Here is a 12,139-nt window from a genome sequence, read left to right on the forward strand (position 1 = left end):
GTATTAAAATTCAAGGTTAAAGGATATCAGTGATAAGATTCACTGACGACATTGCTATCCTTAGTGGAGGGAAGAATTACAGGATCTGTTGAATGCAATGGTGTCCTAATGGGTACAGAATATGGATTAAGGGTACAGTGAAGAAAGATGAAGGTAATGGGAAGTAGCAGAAATGAAAGTAGTGTGAAATTTAACATCGAAATTGGTGATCATGTAGTAAACCGAGGAATTCTGTTACCTTGGAAGCGAATAACCCATGATTGGTGAAGCAAGGACAACATAAAAAGCAGATGAGCACAGGCAAAGAGCATTCCTGGCTAAAAGAAGTCTACTAGTATCACACATAGACCTTAATTTGAGAAATAAATGTCTGAGAATGTACGTTTGGAGCATAGAATTGTATGGTAGTGAATCATAGACTGTGGGAAAACCTGAACAGAAGACAATCAAAGCATTTGAGATGTGGCGCCACAGAAGAATGGCGAAACTGAACTTGAACTTTTCTCACATCACATCCTAAAATCCTGAGAACAATGGATCAAGAAATAAGATGGATGCAGTACTTCTTGACTTGCAGTACTGCACTAACATTTATTATTAATACAAGTATGTGGGTATAAAAAAAAAATTTTGTGACTGGATTGAGTATTTCTTATAGAGCAGGACACATCGTATTGTCTTGGCTGGAGGATTGTTTACACAAGAAGCAATATCCTCAGACATTTTTCATACAGTGAACTACTATGTGAAAAAGCTACACAAATATCCAATCAAACTTGCTTTAAATAGTCTGAAATATATGATTGTGCACTTCACAAAATGCAGAAAAGCAGTATCATATGACTACACCATTAGTGAGTTGCAATTGGAATCAGACGATTCATACAAATATCTGTGCGTAATAATTTGTGGGGCTATGGAGTGGAATGATTACATAAAGTTAGTCATCCATAATTCAGGTAGCAGACTTTGGTTTATTGGCAGGATAATGTGCAAATGTAGACAGTCTACAAAGGATACTGCTCAGGTATGTAGAATCAGGTACCAAATATGACTAACATGGAACATGTCTAAAGAAGAGTACCATGAATGGTCACATGGTTAATGCTGTGGTTTCAGATGTTCTGCCGAGTTGTCATTTATGGTTTCTGCACAGTATTTTGACAGTTGACCAAGCTGACTTCACCATGTGCTGCAAGTTTTGCTATTATGTGAGCTCACTGCCTGGACGCCAACCTGGTGGAGCCATCTGGAAGCACACCATTAATCAATCACAACGAGACAACATGAGAGATCAGGTCATGTGTTTGACTCGGGAGAGCATCACAGTAATGCTGAAAAACCTTAACGTGGCGGAATTTTGAAGACAGGTGTCAGCTATCTTTTGAAAGCATCCTTCTAAAGTTATTGGAACTGGAGTTGAAGGAAACAGTGTAAGAATGTACTACAGCTCCGTACAAATCATTCCCATAAGGACTGCAAAGCCAAAAGTAGGCTAATTATGGTGCATGCCCGCGTGCGCGCGCGCACACACACACACACACACACACACACACACACACACACACACACATACACACACACAAAAGTAGCCACTCTTCTCACACCATAGGCACTTGGAATGGGCAAAATCTCTAATACTCAGTACATTGCTAAGTAATCCCTGCCGTGTACTTCATAGAGGTTTGTGAATTTTTGGCAACAAACATCAGAACTACCAGAAGTATTCTTTAGCAGCTCCTCATCAGTTAATGAATCTGTCTGATTTTCAGAGGAATAATATGAAAGTTTGGTTAAGTTTTTAAGAGTTAGTTACTTTTTCTAGTGTCAGATGATTAAATAATATTGCAGTTTTGATCAATGCACATTGAATTTGTGATACATTTACTACTGCTTTCTACCAAATTATGCTCTGAAATACATTGTGGTTTGCAAGGGACACTTTATTGGATAATTGCAGGCCTTCTCGGAAATATTTAATATTTTCTAGAGGTGAAATCTCTTTCGAGATGAGATTCAAGGATTTAAAATTCATTTAATTTGGTGATGTAGTAAATGAAATACAGCAAATGCTAACCTGATGAAAATTCTATACATAAATTGTGCTATGAAATAGCATAGTTAGTAACATAAATGTTTTTTCTTTGCTGTCAAGAAAAAAGCTAACAGATCTTTTTGGTTCCTTTCAGGTGTTTGTGCTGGACCTCCGCAAGCTTTGAGAGAAAACTCCTTTTTTAAATTAGGTACTAATGGACTCTGATCAGTGTTTTTATATATGTGCAAATGTCTGAACAATAATGAGAAACAAAAAGACTTTTTTATGTGTCAGTACGTTAAATGTTCCATATATGGTTTGTGTACTATCCGATTAGTTTACAAAATAAAGTACCTTTATTTTTAGATACATATCTGATATTCTATTCCATCATCCTCCTCATCAACAGAAACAATAATGCTACAGAACTGAGAGGTAATTTCTTACAGGAAAAATTCATTTTAATATAATTCTCAAAGCATTCAGAAATAAGACTGCACAGCACTTACAGAATTCTGTGTCTTTTCTAGATCAGTGTACTCCAGTATGCCACTTATGAAATAATTATTCACTTAAATTACTGTTGCATTTGTGTGTCAAATTTGCCAACACAGTTACAATAACTCTATGAAGTACAGACATATAGGCTGTAACAGCTAGTGACTCTTAAAATATGATAAGTCTGAATTATGATCACCATATTAAGAGACTTAACTAAATTTTCTGCCTCTTTTACAAGGGCAGTGGTCAAGATGGCAGTTGTGACACAAAGCTGAAAATACCTCTTTAATTGCTGAAGTATATTTTCTCATTAAATTATATATAGAGTATTGAGCATTTAAATTACACAATGTATCCCATTTTAGACGCAACTGCAATGTACAAGCATTGGAGTCAAATGCCAAGCACTGCAAATTACGAGGTGGTGGACAGCAAAAAATGAAGCTGCTGAGAATTTACTACCCTTGTTACAAAACTATGACTGTAGGGCCATTCCATATCAAATCACCCAATAAAAAATAAATTTTACACACACCTCCTTAGATTTTCATGAAATTTGGCTCAAATGGTTCTAATACCATTCTGATAACACCAGCAATTTTTTTTACTGTATATCTTATAGTTTTTTTTTTTATAAATTTTTAAAGTTTTTATGTTTTGCGCTTTCCGAACCTTCGGAAATAGTAAATTTAATTTGTATTCAAAACTTTAAAATTGCTTATCTTAAAAACTCTTTTAGATAACATCATGAATTTTTGCAGCAAGTTTATTTATTACACATATTTGAAGATAAAAATGATACTATTAAAATATATTAATATTTTCTATGAAAAAAAATATATATATGTATTTTTTTTTTTTTTTTTTTTTTTTTTTTTAACGGATGTTTTGTTTTATAAGAATTGCAATATCTAGAGTCTCAGACCTGATAGAATCCTCAGATTTGTTTTAATTTACTCTTAAACATATAGGCTACTTGATAAAACAAAAATAATGATGGCTTTTTAACATGTTTATTAATTATAGTAGATTACATTAGAATTATGTACAAAGATAGTGTACTTATGACACTTATGTATAACCCAACTGATTGCTTGAAACATTGAATTTTTTGAGTAATTTTGTCTTTTTAATAAACATTAATGCTGATTCAAACTGTTTTTCCACTTCATCCAAGAGCTTTCAGTTCTTTTGATACAGTCTTTTTTGAAGTAATACATTCTTCCAGTGCCGCTTAAGTGAGGTGCGTCTACTACACAGACTATGTGCTCCAAAGGCACTATGCAAGAATCTTCTCTTTCAGGCCAATAAAATGATGCAGCTGGTCCTGAAGGATGTAGAAATAGAATTTCTGCATCTTCTTCATCATTGAATATTGTTTTTACCAGTCCAAAGTACCAGTTACCATCATAATTTGCAGCCACATAGCTATTTATGGATGGTTCAACACGAACCCAATCAGAAGAAGAATGGAAAGAAAAGACTAAGGAGGATTTTACACTATCTGTAATCCTTCTAATTTCAAGGTTGTTTGTTGGAAGTGGTTTGAAGTTATGAAAACTTCTTGTTCCAGGAATGGTTCGGGTTGCTGAAAAACGTTTTTCTAGTTTTATCTGTAGCAAATCAGCTTCTTTTTTTGTCAATAAAGTGAAAATGAATGTTTTCAATATTTTTTCACAAAACTTGTACACATCGATTGCTGTCATTATTTGTTCTTCGTCTGAAAGCTGTAGACTGGCTTTTCCAATGATCTAACCAATAAAGAAATGTAGTCTTCAACACTGATAGACTGTTTGATCATTTCTGCCCTGTCTGTGTTAACCCACTGACTGATTACAATTTCTTCTTCTAAATCATAATCTTCACTTAGTTTTTCAGTTAAGTACTCAGTTAGTGCAGTATTTGCAGGACAGCTGTCGCAATGATGTAGCATGTAGTTTTGGTTTTCCGTGTTGCACATAAGCATCTTAATTAGGTCTTTATAAGATTCTTCAATTTTCACAGCGTCCAGTAATAGTTTAACATTCTGGTGAATACTGCATACACATACAGTGTGTGTGCCTGCAGCACCAGCAAGGATACACCATTTAGGTCTCAAGAAACAAAATTTTGAAAATCCTGCTTCTACCTCGAGATTCTCCCATTTGAAAGAATAATAGAGTTCTCTCAAGTTAAACAAAATGAGTCTTTTTTGCATGTACACATTTTTTTTGAACACTTACTTTGTCTTTTGTTCCAGGTAGCACTCTGGAACTTTCATCCTTTTCATAAAAATCTGTTACAAGTCTTACTGTATTTTCAGGAAGAGTTTTACCTTCTTTTGGACCAGGAGTTTCCAAAATACCCTTTTCAGATTTTAGCTTTCTAGCTTGCCGCACCATGTAGTCACTTACATTAAATTCTTTCATCACTTTATTTCGACTCCAAGAATCTGCAGCCAAGGTCAGAATATGGATTTTTTTAGACCTCCCAACAGATGAAATCTTCTCTTTCATAAGAGAAATCATTATATCAAAATCATTTGCTTTCTCAACCACGCTTGTATCTTCTTCGTCATCATCAGAACTTGATGCATCATATTTTAATGCTTTTGAAACCGCCTTTTTTCCAGTCTTTTCAATACTGCTAACCTTCCTTTTAAAATAAGACCATTTACTTTGTTCTGACAAGCCATGAAGCTTTATCAGTGTTACATCTAAACTATCAAGAGCAATGTGTGTTTGTGTGAGGGATTCATTGCTGGATTCCAATGATTCTAATTCAACCATGACTTCATCATCTGTTTCACTTTCATTGACTTCAACTCTTAATTCTTCTTCACAAAAGTTACGGCATGTTGAGCAAAACTTTTGTCCAGGTTTTATGCTAATATTTTTTGTCAGTAATTGTTTAGAAAGATCCAAACCTACACTTCTGAACAATTTTTTGATGGGCTTTTTGTGTTTTTTTTAGTGGGTCTACACATGTTGTTTGATACTTTTCAAAAACATTTGAAAAGTAGTAGCTGTGGTGTGAACATATATTCTTAAATTCACACAGATTAATTCCAGATCTTAAGTGGATCAGATCTTTTTCTTCCTCACTCAATTCAGATACCGGTTGTAGCTTTTTTGAAGGTGTGTAGGTTGTTTGGAAACAGTCAGATTTTTTAAATAACCCTATGCTACAGGTTTGACTATCTGACATACTGATTTCACTTTTGGTCTGATTACTGTTCTGGTTACTTTTATAGGATATTGGAAAAGAACCTCTGAAAACAAAGTAACAGTATTTACTGAAAGTTCAAATAAACTTAATAAAATACTATCCAAGCACTATTTAACACTAATAATTTTTTACTTCAAAACACAGGAGTAACAAAACAAAATCCAAGCGTACATTGTTACTCCAAGAAGACAAAAACTTATTTTCGGTGTCTAAGTCACTTGGTACTTTTTATTTTTAAAATACAATTAATATTATTTTAAAAATTAGATAACTATTAAACAGGTTAAAAAGCCAACATAATTTTTCTTTTATCTAATAGTCTATACAATTAAGAGTATTTTAAAACAAATTTGAGCTTTCTATCAGGTCTGAGACTCTAGATATTGCAGTATTTGTAAAACTAAACATCCGTTAGCTAAAAAAAAAAAAAAAAAAAAAAAAAAAAAAAAAAAAAAAAAAAAAAAAAAAAACCTTGAACCTTGTAAATTTTTTTTCATTTGGAAGATTTTAATATATCTTTATGGTAATTTTTTTAACATTTAGATATAATACACAAACTTATTCCAAAATTTCATACTGATATCTTGAGTATTCTTTAATATACAATTTTTTTTAGTTGTGAGGACACGTTTAAGTTACGATTGCCGACTGCTGAAACAACGCCAAATCGACAAACTTTAAAAATTTATTTAAAAAAAACTATAAGAGATAGAGCAAAAAAATTTTACAAGTGCTTTCAGGATGATAAAAGAAGTAATTGTACCAAGTTTCATCAAAATCTGACATGGTTGGTGTCAAGGCCTGGGTGACTAGACATGGAATGACCCTGTAATAAATTTGCTAAGGATGCACTTGAAAAACATGAAGAAATATTCTTCACCAACAATATTTATTTTACAATAACACACCTTGGTGCAGTGCCAAAGTATTTGTAGTAATTTATCAATAACATGTACGAGGGAGAGAAATCACCAACTTCAGTAATGTTGCTCAGATGGATCTGCGACCGTGTAGGCTGCAAATTCCTCAACTTTTGCCAAAGGGTGGCTGGGTTTCGGTTTCCACTGAATAGATCAGGTGTCCACTATATGCAGGAGGCGACTACACGAGTAGCAGGGGCTCTGTGGCATGGACTGGGCGGTTTTTTATGTTAGAGGGTCTCTGGAAAACACGAGAAGGGCTTCAGCCACAAGGGGTGCAGGGCAAACACAGCAAGAACATAGATACAGGAACCATCGGTATAACAGTTGTAAATTGTCGTAGCTGTGTTGGGAAAGTACCAGAGCTCCAAGCGCTAATAGAAAGCACCGATGCTCAAATCGTTATAGGCACTAAAAGCTGGCTAAAGCCGGAGATAAGCTCAGCCAAAATATTTGTGAAGAACCTAATGGTGTTTCGAAAGGACAGGCTAAACACGGTTGGTGGTAGTGTGTGTTTTACTGTTAGAAGTAGTTTATCGTGTCGCGAAATTGAAGTAGATAGTTCCTGTAAGTAGGTATTGGCAGAGGTCATTCTTGGCAACCAGAAAAAATTGAGAATTGGATCCTTTTACTGACCTCAAAATTCAAATGATACAGTTGCTAAAGGTTCAAAGAAAATTTGGGTTTGATTTCAAACACGTACCAGACTCATACTATTATAGTTGGTCGTAACTTAAATTTACCCTTGATATGGTGGTGAAAATACATGTTTAATTCCAGAGGTACACATAAAACATCATCTGAAATTGTGCTAAATGCATTCTCTGAAAATTATTTCGAGCAGTTAGTTCATGAGCCTACATGAATAGTAAACGGTTCCTGAAAACACACTTGACATCTTAACAACAAATAATCCTGAGTTAATAACAAGCATCAAAATGGATACAGGTATTAGTGAACACAGGGTTGTTGTAGAGAGATTGAATATTGTAACCTCCAAATCCTCCCAAAATATACCTATTAAAAAAAAACCAGATAAAAATTCAGTTGAGAGACAATCTCCATTCCTTCCAAATTAATGATATAAGTGTAGACCAGATGCGGCTTGAATTCAGAGAAATTGTATCAGCAGCAATTGAGAGATTTATACCAAATAAGTTAACAAACGATGGAGCTGAGCCTCATTGGTACACAAAACGGGTTAGAACACTGTTGCGGAAACAACGAAACAGACATGCCAAATTTAAACAGATGCAAAATCCGCAAGATTGGCGATCTTTTACAGAAGCTGAAATTTAGTACGGACTTCAACGTGAGATGCTTATAACAGGTCCACAACGAAACTTTGTCTCGAAATCTGGCAGGAAATCCAAAGAGATTCTGGTAGTATGTGAAGTATGCTAGCAGCAAGAAACAATCAATGCCTTATCTGTGTGATAGCAATGGAGATACTATCGAAGACAGTGCTGCCAAAGCAGAATTTCTAAACACAGCCATCCAAAATGCCTTAAAAGAAGATGAAGTAAATATTCCAGAATTTGAATCAATAACAGCTGCCAACATGAGTAACGTAGAAGTAAATATCCTCGGGAGTAGTGAAGCATCTTAAATCACATAATACAAGCAAGGTTTCTGGTCCAGACTTACAACAATTAGGTTCCTTTCAGATTATGCTGATGCATTAGCTCCGTACTTGACAATCGTATCCAACGGTTCGCTCGATGAAAGATGCGTACCCAAAGACTGGAAAGTCACACCAATATTCAAGAAAGGTAGTAGGGGTAATCCACTTAATTACAGGCCCATATCATTATTGTCGATAAGCAGCAGGATTCTGGAACATATAAATATATTGTGTTTGAACAGTATGAATTACCTCGAAGAAAATGGTCTATTGACACACAGTCAACATGGGTTTAGAAAAAATCATTCTTGTGAAACACAACTAGCTCTTTACTTGCGTGAAGTGCTGAGTGCTATTGACAAGGGATTTCAGATCGATTTTGTATTTCTCGATTTTCAGAAGGTTTTTGACTCTGTATCACACAACGGCTTATAATGAAATAGCGTGCTTATGGCATATCGTCTCAGTTATGTGACTGGATTTGGGACTTCCTGTCAGAGAGGTCACAGTTTGTAGTAATTGATGGAAAGTCATCAAGTAAAACGGAATTGATTTCTGGTGTTCCCCAAGGTAGTGTTATAGGCCCTTTGCTGTTCCTTATCTGTATAAACGATTTGGGAGACAATCTGAGCAGCTGTATTAGGTTGTTTTTGCAGGTGACATTGTTGTTTATCGACTAATAAAGTCATCAGAAGATCAAAACAAATTGCTAAATGATTTAGAAAAGATATATGAATGGTGCGAAAATTGGTAGTTGACCCTAAATAACAAAAAGTGTGAGGTCATCCACATGAATGCTAAAAGGAATCTGTTAAACTTCAGTTACACGATAAATCAGTCAAATATAAAGGCCGTAAATTCAACTAAATACCTAGGTATTTAAATTGGAAAGAACACACTGGAAATGTTGTGGGGTAGGCTAACGAAAGGCTGCGTTTTATTGGCAGGACACTTAGAAAATGTAACAGATCTACTAAGGAGACTGCCTACTCTATGCTTGTCTGTCCTCTTTTAGAATACTGCTGCACAGTGTGGGATACTTACCAGATAGGACTGACGGAGTACATCGAAAAAAGTTCAAAGAAGGGCAGCACGTTTTGTATTATCGCGAAATATGGGAGAGAATGTCACTGAAATGATACAGGATTTGGGCTGGACATCATTAAAAGAAAGGTGTTTTTCGTTGTGACAGAATCTTCCCATGAAATTCCAGTCACCAACTTTCTCCTCCAAATGCGAAAATATTTTGTTGACGCCAACCTACATAGGGAGAAATGATCACCACGATAAAATAAGGGAAATCAGAGCTCGTACGGATAGATATAGGTGTCCGTTCTTTCCGCACGCTATGCAAGACTGGAATAATAGAGAATTGTGAAAGTGGTTAGATGAACCCTCTACTAGGCACCTAAATGTGATTTGCAGAGCATCCATGCAGATGTAGATGTAAATAAGAATGGTAACAAAATTTGGATTCGCAGGTGGAGATTTTATTTTATTGACAAACAGTTAATGACAAAATTTCACCCCTTATTAAACCGAGCACTTCTAAACAGATCACTAAATTGCTAAATTTGGCCAACATTCTTTACTAAATATAACAATATTCCTTACTTCAAACTCTAATTATGCCTTCTATTAGATATTGTTGTAGTCTTCAGTCGGAAGACATTTGATGCAGCCCTCTATACTACTCTATCCTGTGAAAGCCTCTTCATCTCTGCATAAATACTGCAACTTATCTTGCTCTCCCTGTACAATTTTTAATCCCACGCTTTCCTTCTTTACAAAATGGACAATATGTTGCTGTTTCAGGATGTGTCCTATCGACAGGTCCCTGATTAATACTCTGTTTCATTCAGTACCTGCTCATTAGTTACATGGTCCATCCGTCTGTTCTTCAACATTCTTCTATAATACCACATTGTAAAATTGCATTTGATTTATGTACAAGGCTACATTACAGACAAAGAAGACTGAAGAATTTACGTAATTTATGGTTGATATTAACCAAGTTCTCTTCTCCAGAATGATTTTGCTCTTTTGCCACACTGTATTTTATATCCTCTCTACAGTGGATACCATTAGTTATTTTGTTACCCAAGTAGCGAAACTGATGTACAGTCTGTGTATCATTTCCTAATCTGATTCCTTCAGCATTACCTGATTTAAGTCAGCTACATTCTATTATCCATGTTTTTCTTATATGTTGTACATCATATAAACTCTTTTCAAGACGCTACGCATTCCGTTTAACTGCTCTTCCAGGTACTGTGACATCTCTGACAGAATTGCCATGCAGTCAACAAACTGCAAAGGTTACTTTTCTCCCTGAATTCTAATTCCTTTTCCAAATTTCTCCATAGTTTCTTTTACTGCTTGCTCAGCATGAGGATGGAAAAACATAAGGGAGGCACTAAAACCCTATCTGTCTCACTTCTCAATAATTACTTCTTTTTCATGACTTGCGACTTATAACTGCAATCTGCTTTCTGTAAAATTTGAAGATCTTTCTGTAAAATTTGAAGAAAAGTTTTTGGTCCCTGTATTTTATCCTGGTACTCTCCAGATTTCAAAGAGTGTGTTCCAGTCAACATTATCAAAAGCCTACTTTATATTTACAATAGTTATAAATGTATGTTGGCCTTTCAATACTATGAGTAGGAAAGTTGCCAATCACTGTATAGCCGAGATGCTGAGCCGCAGATAGGCACAACAAAAAGATTTTCACACTTAAAGCTTTCGGCCAATGGCCTTTGTCAACCAACTGATCTCCCCCGTCAAACTGCAGCATCTACCAGTTCTTCCATTATCCTGTAAATAATTCATGTCAGTGTTTTGCAGCCATGAGTTATTAAACTGATTACATACTTCTTGAAGCTGGGGGGGGGGGGGGGGGGAGGTTATCTTTCATGTCCCATATGTCTCACATACATGGTGAAATAGAATTTTTAGGTCCATGTGAGGATGAGCCATGAGAAAACTTAGGGAATGTTGTCTACTCTTGGTGTCTTGTTTTGATTTAGGTCTTTCAGTGCTCTCTCAAGCTCATCTTGTACTATCATATCTCCCATCCCATCTTCAACTACTTTCTCTTCTTTTTTTATAATACTTTCTTAAACTTCATTTCCCTTGTACAGCCCTTCTATATATTCCTTCCACTGTTCAGTTTTCCCTTTATTGCTTGTTACTGGCTTGCCACCGTAGGTCTTGGTATTAATACAGCTCCATCTCTCATTCCAAAGGCCACTTAAATTTTCCTGTAGTTAGCATCTGTCATTCCCATACTCAAGCATACTTTTACTGCTTTGCATTTGTCCTCTAGCCATTCCTGCTCAGCCATTTTCCTCTTTCTGTCAGTCTCTCATGTTTTAGATTATGCACTCCTCTTTTCCTGCTTCATTTCATTATCTTCTTTTTTTCAATTGAATTCAGTATATCTTGTTATCCAAGAATTTCTGCTAGACTGTGTCTTTTTAGCTATTTCATTTTCTGGTGCCTTTCATCTCTCAAAGCTACCCATTCATTTTCTGTTGTGTTCCTGTCCCCTGATCAGTCAAATGCTGCTTAATGCTCTCTCTGAATTTCACAATAACCACTGGTTCTTTCAACTTATCCAGCTACCATCTCCTTAATTTTCTTGCTTTCAGCAACTGACTTAGTTTTAATCTGCAATTCCTAGCTAATAAATTGTGTTCAAACTTCATATTTGCCATTGGAAATGTCTTACAGTTTAAAATCTGTTTCAAAATACGTCTCTTACTATCAAACGACCAAGCTTCCTGTGTTCCCAGGTCTTCTCTTGCATGACCCTCGAACCGAGTGTCAGTGATGACTAAATTATGATTTGTA

General features: G+C 35.4%; 1 protein-coding gene across 1 annotated transcript in view; it reads left to right on the plus strand.

Moving 5' to 3' along the window:
- The window catches only part of LOC124596473 (F-box-like/WD repeat-containing protein TBL1XR1), a 166,489-nt gene extending 164,083 nt beyond the window's left edge, over positions 1-2,406 (plus strand). The window contains exon 11 of the mRNA XM_047135616.1: positions 2,190-2,406. Coding sequence (XP_046991572.1) covers positions 2,190-2,219 — 30 coding nt within the window. The 3' untranslated portion in view covers positions 2,220-2,406. The remainder of the gene's footprint in view (positions 1-2,189) is intronic.
- Positions 2,407-12,139: the final 9,733 nt, after the last annotated feature.

This window comes from Schistocerca americana, chromosome 2 (genome assembly GCF_021461395.2).
Source record: "Schistocerca americana isolate TAMUIC-IGC-003095 chromosome 2, iqSchAmer2.1, whole genome shotgun sequence".
NCBI lineage: Eukaryota > Metazoa > Arthropoda > Insecta > Orthoptera > Acrididae > Schistocerca > Schistocerca americana.